Genomic DNA, 19,715 nt, shown 5'->3' with positions numbered 1-19,715 from the left:
TCTTAAAGTATTAACGAGATTTGCCGAAGTTGTAGTATCCGCACACTTGACTCGCTCCAGCAGCAGGACAGTAAGCTTGTCCACACAGCTCCTCCAGCAGGCTGGCTCTTCTTTAGACAACTCTAAATTCATCTGAAGTGCCAGAGACTTAAAGGAAGAGGTATTGTGGTTTATTCCTGAATAAAACAAGACCAGACATCTCAGAGAGTTTCCCTTAAGGTCCAGATGTGAGGAAGGTGTGCTGCCCTTTGGGAACCTTAGATCATGAAGGCTCAGTCTGAACCTCAGTGGCTTTTACCGTTCTCTTCTTTGTGTTCTGGTGCTGTAACCATAGATGGTGGTTTATGTTTAAATATGTAGGTGGCTTGTGCTCATACCTTCAGTTATTAATAACATTTTGGACTCAGGTTTTTAAATATTATTTTAAGAATTAAGTTGAAGTTGCTTTATGGTGTGGGGAATTATTCTTTAAAATAAAGCATATTTTTTCTCTTTCTCCATTGAAGACTGAACCAAGGGCTTTGTACATACTAGACATATGCTTTACCTATGTCTCCAGCCTAGTTTCTCATTTTAAAATAATTACACACCCATAAGAAGTATAGGACCCCAGTACACTTCACCTGGCTTTCCCAGTGACAGCTATCATGTGATTATCGGGACCAGGGAAGTGTTTAAAACATACCAAACAAATCTCCTTTCTCCCCTTCTCTACAGTCTGTCAGAGTAACTAGTCTGTTTCCTTCGGAACCCTTAGTTATTCACACATACATGTGAGTTCACTTAAGTTCATGCATATAATGACACTTCGTTTTGAGATCTGCTCTCACTGTGTGTAGCCCAAGCTGGCCTTGGGTATGATCTTCCTACCGCAGCCTCCTGAGTGTTGGGATGACAGCCTTGTGCCATCACACCAGGCTTAGTTATTTTCTTCTTGCAGAGTGGCTGGGGTCATTTGTGTTACATTATAACTAACATTTTAAACGCAACATGCTGCTGCCTTATGTTGATAAATATGGATCCACTTGATTCACTGATTTATCCATCCCTCTCTGTAGTATGAACACACCATAATTTATCGAAGCATGTGTCCTTGTTGTTAGACATGATAGAATCTCAAGATTTTCACTATAAGTAATACCACAGAAAACATCCTTATATAGTAAGCAGTTGTGGTTATTTTTGTAGGCATTTAGAAGTAATATTTCTATATACTGTCGAAACCATGCTACTCATTTTAAAAGAGGTACTCAGTAATATGACAAGAAAAATTAACAAATATGTGGGAAAAAAGATGCACCACATAAATATATAGTTGGGCAGACATAGACCGTTTTCTTATTTATGATGTAAGCATTATAATTCTTCATTGTGGCATGAGTTTTTGTTTGATTGATTTGTTTGGCTTTTGTTGTTGTTGTTTTGGTGGGGAAACAGTGCTCTCAGGATACAGACATGGCAGGCAAGCACTCTCTCCTAAACTATACTCCCTAGCTGGCTTGATTGATTTCTAGGTAAACTTTCAACATACCTCCACAGAACGACAGTTATTAAGGCAGTATATAAAATATAGTCTCGGATGTAAATGGATCAACAATATTCTTACTGTTTTTTTTTTCCACTGAAAGAAATAGCCTAAAGTTCCTAGAACAGTCTGCCACAGTAAAAGGTAGAAATATCCTGGACTTTGATGACTATTATATATGTTATTATAATTATTAAATATTAACCCAGTAGTCACAGTATTGGACAAGGTGGGGGGAGGGGAGGGGAGCACTCCCTGAGATAGGGTTTTTCTGTCCTGGAACTTACTTTATAGACCAGGTTAGAATAAGAGCTCTTCTGCCTCTGCTGCCCAAGTGCTAGAATTAAAGTACCACTAACACCTTACAGGAAAGTCTTTTAGAAATGAATTCACTTTGGGGTCAAAATTTCTAGTATTCATTTATAAGTACTTTCTAGGGCTAGTGAATGACCGCTGTGTTCAAAGTTAGATATCTCAGAGAGCTGCTCAGACTCCACTAGCATTTTGTTTTGTTTTGTTTTGTTTGAGACAGGATCTCACTGTGTAGCCAAGGCTGGCCTGGAACTTGATTTGAAGACCAGGCTGGCCTTGAACTCCCAGAGATCTGCCTGCCTCTGCCTCCCAAGTAGTGCTGGGATCAAAGGGCTGCACCTCTATTCCTGCCCCACTGCTGGCACTTGAAAAACATGTGTTCCTTCTCATCTATGCTGGTGTGTGAGTGAGTGTGTGTGAGTGAATGTGTGTGTGTGTGTGTGTGTGTGTGTGAAAGAGAGAGGGAGAAGGGGGGCATTGTGAAAGAGCTTTTGATTAATGATGTTTAGGGAGAGAGGGGGGATTGAGACAAAGGCCAGGCTAACCTCAAACTCAGCAATCCCCCTGCCTCAGCACATTCAGATACACATACTTTGGAAACTCTCGCAGTTTCTCTGTGGGATGCGGTTGGACACTGCCTTTTCAGGCCTCATTCCCTGTGCATCCCTCACGTTTGCTGATTGAAATAGCTGATTATTCTGTGTAAGTGATTTCTCTCCCAACTCTGGTTATCCACTTCTTTTGGCCTCCTGATCTTTTTCTTGTGTGAAGTATATGTTATTTCCTTTTGTTTCTTCTGTGCCCTTGCCATCTGAAATCCCCCATTCTGATGGAAAATGGCCCTAGCCATTAGCAGTTTGGCCGAAAGATTTCTTTTCTTCCTCTTCCTATTGTTGTGAGCACCCTACCTAGGGCTAGCTTTCTTCCTGTAACTTGCTCTCCTGCACCTCTTGTCTTTCACCCCTGTTGCCAGCAGTCCCTTGCTTTTAACTTCTACAGTGACTCTGTTTATACTCATGTGCCCTTCTTTTCTTCATTCTGAGGTGATAGCCATTTTTAATGAGTTCCTGGCACTCCTAGAAAGTGTAACTTGTCTACCTCTCTCATAGTTGAGTTTGAGGCCAGCCTAGTCTACAGGGCTAGTTCCTGGGAAGCCAGGGCAAAAACAGCCAGGGAAGACAGGGGAAAAAGAAAAAAACACAAATGAACAAACAAACAATCAAACAGACAAAAACAAATGGATGAACAACACAACAAAATGAACCACACTAGAAACACAGATGGACATGTCTTTGTCTTTTCCTAATGTCACAATTCATTGAGTAAATTCAAAAGCCATGCCAATTTTGTAGGGTACAGTTTACCAGGTACTCTCAGTTTCCATAGATAGGAGCTGCAAGCACAAGATCTTTTATTCCAGTCTTAATCACTAATATGAGCTCAGGTCACCCCTCTGCTTCTACCTCCCAAGTGCTGGGATTAAAGGCATGAGTCCCCACTGCATGGCATGAAGTACACTCTGAACAGTTCCCAGACTGTGTGTAGTGTGGGGAGTTATCAAACAAGGGTAGACGAATTTTAAGGAAATGGGACCCAGAGAGGTACCCAGTTGAACATCTGTAGTGTACATGCTTTGTGTGTGTGTGTGTGTGTGTGTGTGTGTGTGTGTGTGTGTGTGTGTGTGTGTAGACCTTTCTGGAGGCGGCAGAGGCAGAAAGCTAAACAGAAGCAAAGGAAATGACTGCTGTGGTTAGATAAGGTAGTAACAAGCCTGGGTGAAGAGGTGCTGGATGCACACAGAGCCGGGCTTTAGGACCTTAAGGTTCAGTTGAGCTGCAGAGTTGAAGTACAGGTAGACAGGAGGCCATAGAGGTAAAGACCATGGACCACGGACGGTTGGATGGATGGATAACTAGAGTAGGCTAGATTAGCAGTCTGTGAAGCTCCACCTTCCTCACACAGTTATGAGTGCTCTACCTCTCGGTCACATGGCTGGTCAGATGACAGGTAAGAATCTAGGTTCTCTCAGTCACAGTGTTCGCTACTCCCCGTGTCGAAGGGTTCCAGGTGAGAGCGTTGTACCATTTGTTAACCTAGTATTTCTAGGAGTTTTCCGGCCTGCTTTTTTAATGTAAGGTTTTAATCTGTTCTTGTGCTTATACATTCCCGGTCTCCTTTGATCAGTTTATAGGTGGGATCATTTTATTTTCTGAAATACACTGTATTCACCAGACCTTTCCTTGTGGGCAGTGCTGAACAGGTGGTGGTGCCTACATATCCAACAAGGTGTGTGAGTCACCCTTCTACATTTGTACTCAAAGTGAAGTTAAATGTAGAGTCATCCAGAAAGTTCTTGCTTTCTGCTATGCCGCGTGGAAAATGTAAAGCAGGACACAGTCTCGCCTCTACAATTCCACCCAAGATACTTTCGCAGGTCTTCTTTCTACCCAGAAGTGTGCTCTCATAATGCTATGAATGGCACTGTTGATGTCATTGGCATGTGGGCTGGTAGCTGTTTGCATGACTGTCCCAATATACTTATGATTTTCCTGAATGCAAAGACTGGGTCATCACAGTGTCAAGAGTAGTGCTTGCCATGATCCCTTTGCTACAGAAGAGGACGTCGAGATCAAGTTAGAGCTCCTTTAAATGGTTAATTCAAAGTGCAGGTTGCTTTATTTCTTACAGCTTGGGTTGGATGGGACCTTAATGAAACATAGTAAACAATATTGATGTTTATTATAGAATGTTTCCAGATTTGTGAGAATAAATACATTTATTTATTTATTTTTATGATTATTTTTTTAGGGTTTCTCTGTGCTACTCCTCTGGCTTATGTTGTGTTTTATTTTGATGTGTATACCCTCCGCACCTGAAATTTTCACTACAAATAACATAAGAGACAGTCACTCCAATAATACCTCTCCTTTAGAAAATGAAAAGGAGTTGTGGGGCAGTGGGTGTGCCTGGTAAGGCTGAGCAGGTTGGAAGTCCAGGAATACAGAGGGATCTGGTAGGAGCTTCACCTGCTTCTGGCAAGGCCTCTGTCACATGACAACACTCCCACATAGGGACAGAACAGAGTCCTCCATGCTGAGCTATCCTAGAGGCCATGAGAGTTGGCAGATAAGCCTCCCTTCCCAGATCTTTCCTGCAACAGCATTTAATCTGTGGTGCACCCTGAGGAGGTGGTGTGCACCCATTTTCCACAGTGAATAGTCAGTAAGCCATATGGATAAACATGGACTGTCTTGTTCACTGAGAACTGTCATGAGGAACATGGAGGAAGTCTTTGTCTACAGAGCCGCGCTGTCTAAGGCTCCCACACAAGGCCAAAGAGCTAAGCTGGAGTTTTCTATCCCACCACCACCACTCCTCAGCCTTTGGGCCAAACTCCCCAAGACCTAGCAGCATCTGGATGTCTAGAAGTATAGGCACCCCCGCCCCCAAGTTCCTCCTCACAGGCCGGTGGACCCCTGACCCTCTGTTCCTGACTCTTGTGCACGGTTTCCATTGGCAAGTGGATGCTCAGGAGTCAGGGAACCCAAATAATGGCCTCACACACCCAAGGCTGCATTCTCCCACCCCATGAGCAATGTATTGCACTTTCCTCAAGCCCAGCACCTGATGGTAGGCATAGGGTAAATGCAGTCTAGCATCTCTGCCCTTGTTCCCACACAATCTCAGGGCAAAATGTACAACTACGTCTTGCTAGACAATATTGATGATTATTATGGAATGTTTCCAGATTTGTAAGAATAAACATTGTATTTACTTATTTATGATTTTTTTTTCAAGATAGGGTTTCTCTGTGTAGCCCTGGATGTTCAGGAATTTGTTCTGTAGACCACCAGGCTAGCCTCAAACTCACAGAGGCAGATCCTCCTGCCTCTTCCCCCTAGTGCTGGGATTAAAAGTGTGCACTACCACTACCTGGTTAAACCTTAGTTCCTAAGAATTACCTTATTCAAGTGAAATATAAGATTGTTACTTGTAAGGGGACAGAAGCACAGCTAAATGGTGTTACCCTCAGCAGCCTGAGAAGTTCCTCAGACCAACCTGGGATTCATGGCTTTGGTGTAGAGAAGACTTTCAGGATTATTCAGTATGATAGAGTAGAGTTAAAGATGATATCGAAGGCGTTTTTATATTTAATATAAATGTGAGGGTTAGGAGAGACAGAGGCACTGAGAAGAAAGATATATCCAAGTATGGCTTAGGCTTCCCAGAGGACAGAAGAAGGAAAGGAGATGCGCTCAGGTGTGGGTGTGGCTCCTCAAGAAGGAGTAGCAGTCAACTGTCCTAAGACTTCCCTTAAATACCATCTAACTCCCAAGTTAGATGTCAAAAGTTGCTAAGAAACCCTTTCAGTAAACAAGATTCTAAGGGGGCCATGGGAATTGTCAGACTGTAATCTGCTAGAAGCCACTAACTAGGCTTGCACAAGGGCCATGAGGTCACACATATCCCCTTGAAAGGGTTTCTAGAGGGAGTCCTAGAATATTGTGTTTGTAACTGGCGAGAAAGAAAGGCCCTGTGCTGGGACCTTGTTTCTCTGCTGGCTGAGGGGCTCCTTTCCGCCTCTCACAGCCCCTAATTTCCCTCTTTCTATTTTGCCTCAAGATAAGTAAGTAAAGGGAGGGCTTGATTTTCTAAAAAACGTTCTCTAATTTCTAACATTCTGGCATGGCACAATTAAATACAAGATACTTCAGAATTATTTCCTAAAAAAATGCTGGCTTGTTTTAAGATGTCATGTTCATCAAGTCTTTCCTTAAACCATTGTCTCTTAATATTCCCAGATTCTTGCCAAGAAGTTTTACTTTTAATATCTTATGAAAATTTTCAGCCAATCTATAAAATACTTAGAAGATTCCAACTTCCTATATAAATATTCATATTCTCTCTCTCTCTCTCTCTCTCTCTCTCTCTCTCTCTCTCTTTCTCTTTCTCTTTCTCCTGTTCTTTGTTCTCCTCTTAATTATCATGAACTAGGCTTTGCCCCCTCACCTGTGTTGAAGGCACTGGGCCAGGCATTGTTTCTGTTCTTACAAAGAGACTAGGGTTTGAGTTTTTTTTTCTGTTGGCCTAGTGTGAGCTGTTTATGCAAGGTATCAATGGAGACAATTATCCTAACAGGATGACACAGCCTATTAGGCTTAGAATGTCCCGATTTCCTGTTTAGGTTATCCAGAGGTCAGATGCAGGTTCCTTTTCCCACTCCAGTTCGCAAAGTAGAGTGTGATAGGACTTGGATCACAGTCCATTGATCATTTATCCTCCCAAGGAAATAAGTTGCTGGTTGCTACTGTTTGTTATTTTATAGCTACAGCCTTAGTAAGAGTGGGATGCCAGTAGCTACTTCCTAACAGTGGGTCCTCAAGTACTTTGTCACAATGTTGCAGTTGTCATTTAACTTCTCTGGAATCTGTTACTAAGCTCTGAGGCCCAACATAAGCCTCGCCTTCATGCTGTGAACCCCCTCCCCTCCTTAGTGAGTCAGGAGGCTTCTGGGTTTGCTGTCTGCCTTTTTACTCCTCTAATTATGCTCCAGGCTATGGGAAGACAATTCTCTTTAAAACAGATTAAGCAGCAAGTGTTCTGACATGTTTTTCTACCAAATTATTATACCCGACAAAAGATAATTACATATACAGTCAGATCTGGAGGTAAATGGTTAATTAAAGTGCCTTTTAGATTCAAGAAAAATAAATACATATTTTAAATAGCCTGAGTAAAGATGATAAAATCTATTACAGAAAGAAAGAAATGGCTGAGAATACAGATCCTCTTAAATACAAAATCATAGCATATTTATTTGTGTGTGTGTGTGTGTGTGTGTGTGTGTGTGTGTGTGCGTGCCCTACCACCGTGCTTCAGTGCCAGCCATAATACTCTTTCTGTGAAATGGGCACCATGAAGCGCCCACTTTGGGGCTGGAGGGATGGCTCCGCTGTAAAGAGCACTGGCTGTTCTTCCAGAGTTCCTGAGTTCAATTCCCAGCAACCACATGGTGGCTCACAACCATCTGTAATGGGGTCCGATGCCCTCTTCTGGTGAGTCTGAAGAGACTGACAGTGTTCTCACATACATAAAATAAAGAAAGAAATCTTTAAAAAACAAACAAACAAACAACAAAAAGTGCCCACTTTGCTACTGTCCATTACGCTGCCTTTGCTAGTCCAGTTCACTTTGCATTGCACTCCCAGGCAAATAGTAAAGGCGCCTGCAACTCCCTAAATCAGAGAGTCGTCTGGGCTATGCCTTACCACTGAGGAGCTGGTACAAGGGTTAGAGCCAGCGGCTCTCACAGTAGAGATGCACCCTCTTCTTTCTAAAGCAGTTGGGATTTGTTTTACTTTGGTTCATCTACTGTAAATGCCTTGAGTGCCACTTTGTTTGTTTGTTTTGTTTTGTTGTATTTTGAGGCAGTCTCGTAGCCCAGGCTCGTCTCAAAGTTGCGGGTGCAGCTGAGGGTGGCCTTGGCCGCTTCATCCTTCTACACCTCCCTCCGTTGGGCTGGGATTATAGGCATGTGCCACCATGCCTTGACTCTAAGTTCCATTTCAAATAAGGAAATGACAAGATTCCATTTAGATACTTCAGTGTCTAAAGTATTTAGTTTTAATTTCAATTTAGTTTAGTTCCTTAAGCCAGAACTAGCAATCATATGACAAATTATAAATCTTATTAGACTTACTAAAATTTTAGAGTTAGACATACACGGCTAATTTTACTAGAGATTAAATTAACCCAGGGATTAGATTCCCCACATTTTCTTGTACTTTATTTTAAATCACAACCATTATCTCCTGTGGGAAGTGAGGTTTAATGGGACACCCACTTAGATTTTCTTACATGAAAAAATGGTTCTCTCTGCCCCATCCCCACTTCTCGGCAGTCACACCAGGAAGTGTCTAGCAAGGTCTTCAGTTTAGCTGTCCTTGAGCACAGAGATGTAGGCAGTGTCCTCCCTCAGCTAATCTAGACTTTTGTCTCTTACTGCTTGATTTCTTCCAAACTCAGTTCACATGAGTCTATCATATTTCTTGTAATGAAGCAAAATGACTCATCAGAAAGAACCGCAAGTCTCATAAGCGCCTCTCGAGGTTCAGGGTTTAACCCCTTACTACTGGGAGCCTTTGAGTTTCGCCTGATTACATAAGTGCATCAGGTGATGTAATGAATCCAGGCAGAAAATTAAGTGTATGACCGAGCGTGTTTATGTGGTGTGTTAGGTGGTGCCCTTATGGGTTTACAGAAGGAAACTTCAGAAGCAGAGCTTTGGTTTAGAAGTGCCCTAGACATCTATGGTACATGTTAAAACATCAAATTACCTTGCATAGCCTAGCTTTCAGAATGATAGATATTATGAAAACTTCAGAGGTGTAATGACTATTTTGATTAATATCTCTCTGTGTGTGTGTGTGTGTGTGTGTGTGTGTGTGCAAGCAATATAATTCATCAACAACAGGCAGGGAGTACTAATAGATGCTACAATATGATGAACCTTGAGAATTTACTAAGTGAAAAAAGCCAATTACAAAAGACTGCCGCAGGATTGCCATTTGGGCAGTGATTATGGTAACTATGGGGGCTGGGCAGCAAACTCTAAAATGGAACGAAATGGCATCAGACTTTGTGAATGTACTGAAAACCATTGATTTTAACTGAGTAAATTGTGCAGTACACCTCAAAGCTGTTTTTATTTTATTTTATTTTATTTTATTTTATTTTATTTTATTTTATTTTATTTTATTTTATTTTATTTGGTTTTTGGAGACACAGTCTCTCTGTGTAGCTCTGACTGCCCTGGAACTTATGCTCTGTAGACCAGACTGGCCTCAAATTCAGAGATTCTTCTGCCTCTGCCTCCCAAGTGCTGGGATTAAAGGCATGTATCCCTTAATGCCACCAAACTGAACAGGAGTTAGTGTGTGTTGTGGTAAATCTCCAACCCCAGTAAGCCCGTGCAAAAACACAAACTCAGTTACAGTCTTTACAAGCTGCATGCCTAGACTGGGCAGATTTATCAGTACACTCCTCTGTTCCCCAGCCCTGAGAGCCATTGCTATTGGCAGCTTCTCCAGGCCACGTGGCTCTGCTCCTTCCCTCTCCTCTTCCTCTGTCTCCCCCTTTCTCCCCTGTCTTTTCCAACTCTAACCCTTCAGCCCCAACCCTCCCTTCCACTGCCCAATCACAGGCTCTAGCCTTCACTGACCCGTTTACTTGAAATCACCCGAGTCTGTGATCCACTCTTTTTGAGGAAGCAGAATTAACCTCAGAATACAAACAGCCCAGGGCAACCACAGCAGTGCCGACCTTCTGAGAGAGGGCAGCTGTGATCTCTGTTCTACGATATGCTCCGCCTGGTTATTTGCTATGTATTATTTTGAAAAAATTTAATTTGAGTAATTAACATACTCACATAGCAGTTTCTGTATGCTACTGTAGCCCCAGCAGCCGCAGCAATTTGGCAAATGTGAAGTTTACAAATCTGATTGTGTTCACTGCTGTTATTTGCCTCTTTCTCTGAAATCCCAAACCTGCCTAATGGCTGCCTCTCACTGTCATACGGCATCGCTTAGCACTGCAAATCCCTTAAGGAAGGCCTGGTGTGGGGTTATGTTCTTTTAATCTCAGCACTCAGGAGGCAGAGGCAGGCAGGTCTCTGAGTTTGAGGCCAGCCTGGTCTACATAGAGAGTTCCAGGCCAGCTAGGGCTGCATAGTGACACCCTGCCTCAAATAAAGAAAAAAAAGGGAAGAAAGGAAAATTTAAATAATTAAATAATAAAAAGAAGAAGAAAGAAAGAAAGAAAGAAAGAAAGAAAGAAAGAAAGAAAGAAAGAAAGAAAGAAAGAAAGAAAGAAGCCAGGCGGTGGTGGTGCACGCCTGTAATCCCAGCACTCTGGGAGGCAGAGGAAGGCAGATTTCTGAGTTCAGGGCCAGCCTGGTCTACCGAGTGAGTTCCAGGACAGGACAGCCAGAGCTATACAGAGAAACCCTGTCTCGAAAAAAACAAATCCAAAAAACCAAAAAAAGAAAGAAAGAAAGGAAGGAAGGAAGGAAGGAAGGAAGGAAGGAAGGAAGGAAGGAAGGAAGGAAGGAAGGAAGGAAGGAAGAAAAAGAAAGAAAGAAAGAAAGAAAGAAAGAAAGAAAGAAAGAAAGAAAGAAAGAAAGAAAGAAAGAGAAAGAAAGAAACTTCAAGAATGTTTTGCTTCCACCACGGCGAATGAAGCAAAGGCGGCTGTCCGTGAGCATGCGCAGCACCCAGCACCCTGAGCTCATCCACAGTCCCCAGGGGAGAGCAGAGGCGCTGGCTGAAAGCTGGCTTGGAAAACGGACATTCGACTAGAGAAGGCTGGGGTAAAGACAGCTTAAAGGCCGTTAGCACTTGGAGACAAGAAAAAGAGGAGGCTAAAGGAACGTGTGTGTGTGTGTGTGTGTGTGTGTGTGTGTGTGTGTGTGTTTGATTTGTTTTTTTCGAGACAGGGTTTCTCTGTGTAGCCCTGGCTGTCCTGGAACTCACTCTGTAGACCAGGTTGGCCTTGAACTCAGAAATCTGCCTACCTCTGCCTTCCAGAGTGCTGGGATGACAAGTGTGCGACACAACCACCCGGCTCGCTTTTGTGTTTTAAAGCAGAGTCTTGTAGTGTAGGCTTGAACCGCTGCCTCTCCTGCGCATGTGCAGGGGTTACAGGTGCCACCACCATGGCATCTTTTTTGAGGTGTTCTGGTTGAATCTAAGGCCTCAAGTGTGAGGCCAGCACTCCACCGGCTGAAGCACACCACTCGCCCTTTGTATGGATTTTGATGAAGTTCTGTTTTGCCTCTATCTAAAATTCTCTCCTAAGCTTCATTCAGAGTTTTCTTAATATGTTATTTTCACAGAAAGAGGAAAGTCTGGTGCTTTAGAAAGAAGATGGTACTCATTTGATGCCATTTTCTAGAAAAGACAGGCATTCTCTCAGTGTGGCTTACTCAGTAAGAGCTTTCTTCTTCAGTTCCCAGTAGCCAATTACTGGGGATTTGTTTGAAGGGCAAGTGTCTGTCCTCAGCGATGTCCTGGGCTTTAGGATTTGTTAAAGTCTCTGAAGCGCTCTAGGAACCTTGAGTCAGCTCTGGGTCTTGAAGGCGAAGGAAAATCGATCTTCTGGTTTACTTTTGGATTTTGCAGAGCAACCCTGAGGTCCCAGGTGGATTTAGTGTTTGCAAAAGGGAACTTGGGGGACTGCTGCTGCCTGAGCCCCAGGTCACCATTCACATTTACAAAAGCAAAACCGGTGTCCCCAGTTGCTTCTCTCTTGACTCTTATTTATCTTCTGTCTTGGGTCATTGCCCCTGAGGTGCTTCAAAAGCAAAATCCAAAAGACCCAAAACAAAGAAAACTAAGCCAGATTCGAGGAAAATGACCGGGCACCGTGGATTTGGTTTTCAAAGGCTTTCTAAAGGCAGTCTACAAAGCCCCGTAGATGTCTTTAGGTCTGCCTGCGTTCGCTGTGCTCTTTGCACAGGGTGACCACAGGTTTGAGACCCCAGGAATCTACAGATTCCGAACGAGGCTGTCGGATGGGACACTGCTAGCAGCCAGTTGGATCAGCATGGAGGATCCAACTGTTCTGAGCGTATCAGTGGGACCACCTGTGCCACCATCTCACTCCTTAAGCTGATCTTGTTGGCTGCACACACAGGGAGCGCTAAGGAAGGAGAACGTAGAACTTACTTACAGACATTGGCAGGGATCCACTTGATGCGGTACAGTTGTTCTCAAGGGTAACTTGGACTCCTTACTGAGAAAGGGATGCTCGTTTTAAGCGCTCTTTCAGATCTGCTTGAGATGGAACTGAAACATGCTATTTTGCTACTTGATTTTATGTGATCCATACCCTGATTACTTTCCAAAAGACTTGAAGGAGCATTTTACTTGGCTATTGGAACAAACCCGCTTACAGAACTTGATACTGATCCTTACTACCATGTGCCCTTGCTTTATCCTTTGACAAGTGTTTGCACAGTGGTGATGTTTTGTTTTTATTCATGTTCAAGCTACATCTTTGAACTCTGTGAATCCGTGGTAACTAATAAATTCACGTGTTGAGACCATGTCTTACTGTCCCCCCCCCATTGGACTAAAGGATTTTATGTGATTACTGTAAATATATTGTTTGTTCACTGCTCTCTGAAAGAAGCAAAACTTGAAATGAAATGATATTTTCTGTAATAGCGGCTTTAATATTAAAAATGCAGCATCCTGTGAAACCTGGACATCTTGGAGAGGGCATCCCCAGGGACAGGGTGTCCCCAAGGTCTCTGGGTATGGAGTGAAGGCCTGAGTGGAGCCCTGTGGGACCTGGAATAAAGCCCTGGTCTTGTTAACACAAGACCCTTTCATTTCAGTAGAGAAGTATTTTTAAAAGGGCCAGGCACAGTGGGGCAAGGCCTTGAATACTAACCCTCGGGAAGCAGAGGTGGGGTGATCTGCTGAGCCTAGCCTGATGTACAAGCTCTGGGCCAGCAACGGCTACATAGTAAGAAGATATCTCAAATCAAAACCAAAAACAAAAAAGATAAGAAAGGACCTGGGGATTGTTAGGGATGAGGTCATTGTTAGGGATGGGTCGTCGGTAAGCCATCCAGCAGGCTAGCGCTGCTCTCTCGTGGCAGATCCGTTCAGTCATTTCACCCAGTGCTCTGAGGAGATCCGGAGGGAATCCACCCTCTGCCAATGGCCCAGCAAAAGCCTGGGAGAGGCTGCGGAGGAAAGTTGGTTACCAGCATTGCCAGGATTTGTTTGTATGCTCCTAGCCCGGCAGCATTATGGGTTTGTAAAGGCCTTATGTTCCTGGAAAGGAGACATTTAAGTCTGCGATCAGTGTGCTTCCTGCCCCCTGCTTCCCCTGCCCCCCCCCAACTGCGGCCCGTGTCTTTTAAGACATAAACACTGAAGTGGTGTTCAGGGACCGAGAGCAGCAGGCAGTTGTGGTTTCTGTCATTTTCGGTTTTCCTGCTAAGCTGACAGTAGCTTCCCCTTGGGTTACCAGAGCTCAGTTACTAGGATCTGTGTGGATAATGTTTTTAAAAAATAATTTCTCTGTTAGCATCACAGTACAACTCTTTTGTTGTTGTTGTTGTTGTTAATTCATCACCAGTTAACAATGTACACTCCTTGAGGAGAGGGACAGCGTCTGGTTTTTGTACTGTCTTCTCACGCCTGCTGTGGGATGTAGCACATTGTAGGTGGGCCATAAACGTTTGCTGAATGGCTAAGTTTTATCTAGATATCTGTTGTTGGTGCTGAGTTCCTTAAACTTAAACTTTAAAGCAGGTGGTTTCCATAAATATCCACAAATTACATGACACATATTTTATAAAGTAATGTTAATGTGAAATATATACATTAGACTCTGGCAGCAACATTAAACTTTATGTTTCCTATAATCTCTAGTGATTTGCAGTGATTATCTGCATATGATGTCTGGTCGTGTATACAAATTATCAGCAAAGTATTTCTATTTAGGAAAGACTTTCTGTGCTGGAGAAGGATCATGTGTCTTCACAGTTGGAGTTGGTTTGGTAAATAGGTTCCTTCTCTCTCATGTGGAGGTGGTAGTTCAGCCTTGGAAAGGAAAAGCCTCGTACAGATTCCTTCCTCTCCCATATCCCAAAGGTCACTCGCTAGTGCCCCTGAAGAGTAAGGGATGTTTCACCCAGTATACAGTGATAGAGTGGTTACTTTCTGCAGATACTGTGCATGACCACAGTCATGTGTGGAATCACATCGATCAGAAAGAGGGTTCTTCACTGTGAGACTATTCTGACAGCTCCGTAGAGACTGTTTGCTAATGGAGTATATTTGAATAAATATATAAATGGTCTTGTGTGTGTGTGTGTGTGTGTGTGTGTGTGTTTGAGACAGGGTTTCTCTGTGTAGTCCTGGTTGTCCTGGAACTCACTCTGTAAACCAGGCTGGCCTTGAACTCAGAGATCTGTTTGCCTCTGCCTCCCAAGTGCTGGAATTAAAAGCATCTACCAACAGCAATTGTAAATGTTACTTTGAACTCTAGTATTAATGAATGTCCACTGTAGGATATTATAACAATAAAGAAAATAGCCGGGTGGTGATAGCACACACCTGTAATCCCAGCACTCTGAGAGGCAGAGGCAGGCAGATTTCCGAGTTCTGAGGCCAGCCTGGTCTACAGAGTACGTTCCAGGACAGCCAGGGCTATACAGAGAAACCCTGTCTCGAAAAAAGACAAATCCAAAAAAAAACAAAAACCAAAAACCAAAAAACAAAAACCATTAACGAAAATAAATTACTGTAACACCTCAATAAAAGTAAGCATTCTTAACATATTTAAAATTTCTTTCATGTATACTATTTTCCATAATTAAGTAGCATCATAACTATCTTCCTAAACCATTTAAATTCTGCGTAAATCACTTTATTAAGCATGTGATAGTCACCATAAAGTTCTACAGCACTGTTTTACTACAGTATATATTTTTTTTTCTTGTAGTGCTAGGCATTGAACCTAGAACTCATGCACACCAAGCACAAGTTTCTTTTTTGTTGTTGTTGTTTTTTTGAGACGGGGTTTCTCTGTATAGCCTTGGCTGTCCTGGAACTCACTCTGTAGACCAGGCTGGCCTCGAACTCAGAAATCAGCCCGGGCACAAATTTCTTGATATTGACATTTAGATTGCTTTAATTTTGTCTGTAACCTAATAAAATATTGGAGATTACTATCTCTGCGCATAACTTTTTTGTCCACTTTTATTATTTTGTCCTCTAAGTCCTCTCCTGTAAGTATGAGTACCCATTCAAGTAGAATGGCTGTTTTGGTCTGTAAACCTGTTGCAGAATAATAGTCTGTCAGTCACACCATCACCATCTGAGGATATGAAGTTAATGTTCCTTGGAGAAATACAGGAAGATGTATGTTACCAAAAACAATAAAAATATGAACATATTCTCTTTCCGTTTCTATACAGTATCCTTTCTATTTTGTTTCATTAGCATTTCCATAACTGTTTCAACTTCTGTTATGGCTTAGAATGTTCTCTTGACTGAAAATAAACCGAGTGACCATTGGTCATTCATCTGTCCATTATTGTGGGGGATAGAGAAAGGACTCAGTGGTTAAGAGAGTGTGTTATGTTACAAAGGACTTGGGTTCAATTCTCAGCACCCATATCAAAGGTCATCCCCTCTGGGCACCAGGCACACATACGGATGGTGCATAGGCACACATACAGGCCAAACACTCTTACACTTACATACACATAAATATAGGAAATTTTAAAAAGCACAGTTTTCCACCGTTTATAAGGGTCTGTCTGTAAAGCAGTTGCAAATTGATGGAGAAAAGTAAAAGTCAAACAAGTCCCTTGCCTTCCCAAGAAAAGTTGGTTTTTCCTAATCTTTCTTTGGATGGCTTTAATCACCTTAAAGGTTTTTATTCCTCTTAGAGTGGCTGCCCCCCCTCCACATCCTGTGAGTAAATATTAATGCTTCCTTCATGTGAGAGCAGAAGCAACAGAACCCTTATTTACCGAGTATTTTTTTTTAAGTAATATTAAAACTCGGGAGATGGTAAGTAAAACATCAGGCTTTCTGCAGGAGCTCAGGCTCGGAGGGATAGGAAGTTAGCTTTAAATGGCTTAAAGGGTTAGGGCTTAAAGGTGGGTAAGGACTTTGATGCTTTCGGTTGGCCTTGCATGGCTTTTAAAAGATTATAACAATATTTGACGACGATTCTAAGTGGAGTTTATAAAGCAAATAAGTCAGTTTTGAGGCAGTACGGAAAACAGATGTCTTTTGTTGTTGTTTGTTTATACAAAATGATTGGCTAGAGTTACCTACCAGGTGGAATCCAGGTCTCATCCTGATTCTGAGATCTATCACCCGAAGAATCCAGCAGAGGTTGCTCAATGCACTTAATTGTGATTAACGGGGCTTTTGCTTTAAGTTATGTTAGGAAAGTCTGGCTGCAAACAGCTTCTTCGAAAGGTAAACACGGCTCTAAGAACTCCACTTCCAAATACAGGCGGCGCGAGCCTGCCTGTAGCCTGGACACCCGGTAGTGTACAAGGCAGAACAGGCGCCGATGTGATTTCCAGACAAATGGTTTTATGACAGTCACGTGAAATTGCCATAAATTGTTAGAACAGTGACCACTGACAATGTTAACAATTCCAAAATAAAAAAAAAAATAAAAAAAAAAGAATGCTATTTTGGTTGTGAAGGCTGCTTGATATATTCTTAAAATGAATTTTATTGTTTTATTGTAAAAAGGAAAACCATGTGGAAATGAACCAAGAAACATATTCTTGATTTATGTGAGTGAATGTCCAAAATCCAACCTGATCTTTTCCTCCTCCTCTTCCCCCCCAGCTCCTTGACTTGTTTATGGTTTGGGATTGGTCTACTTACCTGGCCGATTATGGGCGTCCAGCTTCCAAGTACCTCCGTGTGAACCCACATGCCGCCCTTACTCTTTTGGAGAAGTGAGTGTGTTCTCAAAACAATTCTTTTGTTTTTATTTTGGAAGGCATTTGACACAAGTTATGAATCCCAGCTAAGCCAAATGTGATGGCATGTGCCAATAATCCCAGTCAGTCCTGAGGCAGGAAGATCATGAGTTTGAGGGAGCTGATGCCTTACTGAAAACAGGGAAGGAGGGAGGGTGAGAGGGAAGGAAAGATGGTCTGTCTCTCTTGAGGGAAGGAAAGATAAGTTCCTTTCTTTCCTTTTAGAATCCTTTTGATTATATATGTGAGGAGAATGTTTTTCCTAATGTATCCTGAAAATCTCATGCACAATTTGCTTTATAAATGTGTTAATGGAAGCCTGGAATGTACAGCACAGCTGTAGAATCCTTTGTGCTAGATCCTGAGTTCCTCCCCTCTACTGGAAAGAAAAGGGTTAACTTGGAGATACAGGAGTCAATCGGAGCTACTTAAAAATAAAACAAAATAAGATAATAAAATAAAATAAAATAAAATAAAATATGGCCAAGCATTGGAATGCTTGCTTCGGTGGTATCTAAGTCTGTGCAGATAGAGGAGTAGGTGATTTGAAAAACTGTATTGTGAAAAATGAGACCACAGTGCAATTAAACGGTTGCTCCCTCCATTTCTCTCATTATGTAGCAAACTTTCTCTTCACTCAGTCATACTTTGTTTAAAGTGTCACTTTTAAAGTGTACAGTTTTGTGTTAAAATGATAGGTTGTTTTCCTAGATGTCAAAATATCTGTGATTATTTGATTTGAAAAGATATAGGAAGCTATTCGCTATTTATATAAATTTATTTTATAACACCATGAAGCAAAACTGAAGCAAAACTGTAGTATTTTAACATCTATCACCAGCGTGTTCACTGCCGCAGAGTCCTGCTGTGGATGTGAGTCGAGCTGTGGAGGGCACTCTGACCAAGCTCATGACTCATGTTAGGGAGGCAGCAAGTCTTAGGTTCCTGTGCTTGTGCAAGATCATCACTTTCTGTCTCTGTTTGACAGTACTGATTTCAAGCACAGAGTTAGTGGTGGATAATTCAGAGCATGATGAAAGGACAGACAGACAGACAGATGGACAGCAGGAAGGAATCCTGGAGGCATCAGTTTTCTTTCTCTGAGCATCCACTTTTGTTTGTTTGTAGGATGAAGGACACCAACAAGAAGAACAACATATTTACCCAGTTCCGGAAGAACGACCGAGACAGACAGAAGCTGATAGAGACGGTGGTGAGGCAGCTCAGGGCCTTGGTGACTGGTATGTCCCAGCACGCCTAGACCAGATCCATGCCCCAGTGCTGCTCTGGGGCCAGCACTGGTCATGAGACAACAATTTGTTTACAGAAGCCAAAAACCTGTAGTAGAGGAAAGACACTGATGAGGGCTTAAACAAGCAATGGCAACAAACAACATTTGTATGGATTTTTAAATAACTGAATACTATTTTATATATAAAAATATAACAACATTTTTCAATTTTAGAAAAGTCAAAAGTGTAATATACAAACCCAATAAATTGTGTATGAAACTGATTGCAAATATTAGAAAAACATGTCTCTGCTTGCATTTTTTCCTCCTATTTAGCTTGAAGGAGTTTGTGTTGTGCCGGTTATAGTTTGGGGTGCAGCCACTGCTGATAAGGAGGGTTCACTGTAGGACTTTTAGCTTTCCTTTTCACCTCAGTGTGACTTACATGGCCCAGAGGGTTTTTTGTTCTGCAGAGTCTGAGGAGAAAGCACAGAAATCTTGAAAGTTCCTGCGGTCAACTTACCAGGACAGCAAATTATTTGTTCTGCTTAGATAGCTTAATCATCCTGGAAGTGAGGAAGAGGGCTGGGATTTCCTTAAGATGAAGTGATGTTTTGCTCATGGAAGTTAATATTGCTGTCTGTATTTTTTTGTAGCTGAGCCCAAGTTTTAAAGTTTTGGTTTAAGTTAAAGAAAAGGCAGTAAAAGGGGCTGTTTGTGTCAGGTGTAGCCTGTCCTTGTTTAGACAAGTTCGTTCTACATAATGAAATTACGACAGGCTTCAGGTTAACGCTGTTCAGATAGAAGAGCTCAGTGCTGTGGAAACAAACCGGATCAACTGAACTCTGAAAATCCACAGCAGATGTACATTTTCCTTCCGATAAATCACAGTGACACCAATGTCGTGTAAGCCTAACCTTTGTTTTCTCTCCTTTGTAACTGAGCTGAAGCGCACGCTTTGCATTTTTCCCTGGATTTATGCCTGTAAGATTACCCGACTCTGTAAAATAAGTGTGAAGAGCTATGCTTACATGTCTGGATTTTGTGATAAAATATTAAAAAGGTTGCGAGTTGTTGCGGATGCTCGTTGAGCCATTCGGAGCTGCTCATTT

At 42.3% G+C, this 19,715-nt stretch overlaps 1 protein-coding gene across 2 annotated transcripts in view; it reads left to right on the top strand.

The window, feature by feature from the left end:
* Exoc6 (exocyst complex component 6) overlaps positions 1–19,684 on the top strand; it is a 143,522-nt gene extending 123,838 nt beyond the window's left edge. For both annotated transcript variants that reach the window (XM_052186626.1, XM_052186615.1), the window contains exons 21-22: positions 17,236–17,348; positions 18,501–19,684. In XM_052186626.1, coding sequence (XP_052042586.1) covers positions 17,236–17,348; positions 18,501–18,633 — 246 coding nt within the window. In that variant the 3' untranslated portion in view covers positions 18,634–19,684. The remainder of the gene's footprint in view (positions 1–17,235; positions 17,349–18,500) is intronic.
* Positions 19,685–19,715: the final 31 nt, after the last annotated feature.

The sequence above is a fragment of the Apodemus sylvaticus genome, chromosome 1 (genome assembly GCF_947179515.1).
Source record: "Apodemus sylvaticus chromosome 1, mApoSyl1.1, whole genome shotgun sequence".
Taxonomy (NCBI): domain Eukaryota; kingdom Metazoa; phylum Chordata; class Mammalia; order Rodentia; family Muridae; genus Apodemus; species Apodemus sylvaticus.
This window is presented reverse-complemented; position numbering and strand designations above follow the sequence as displayed.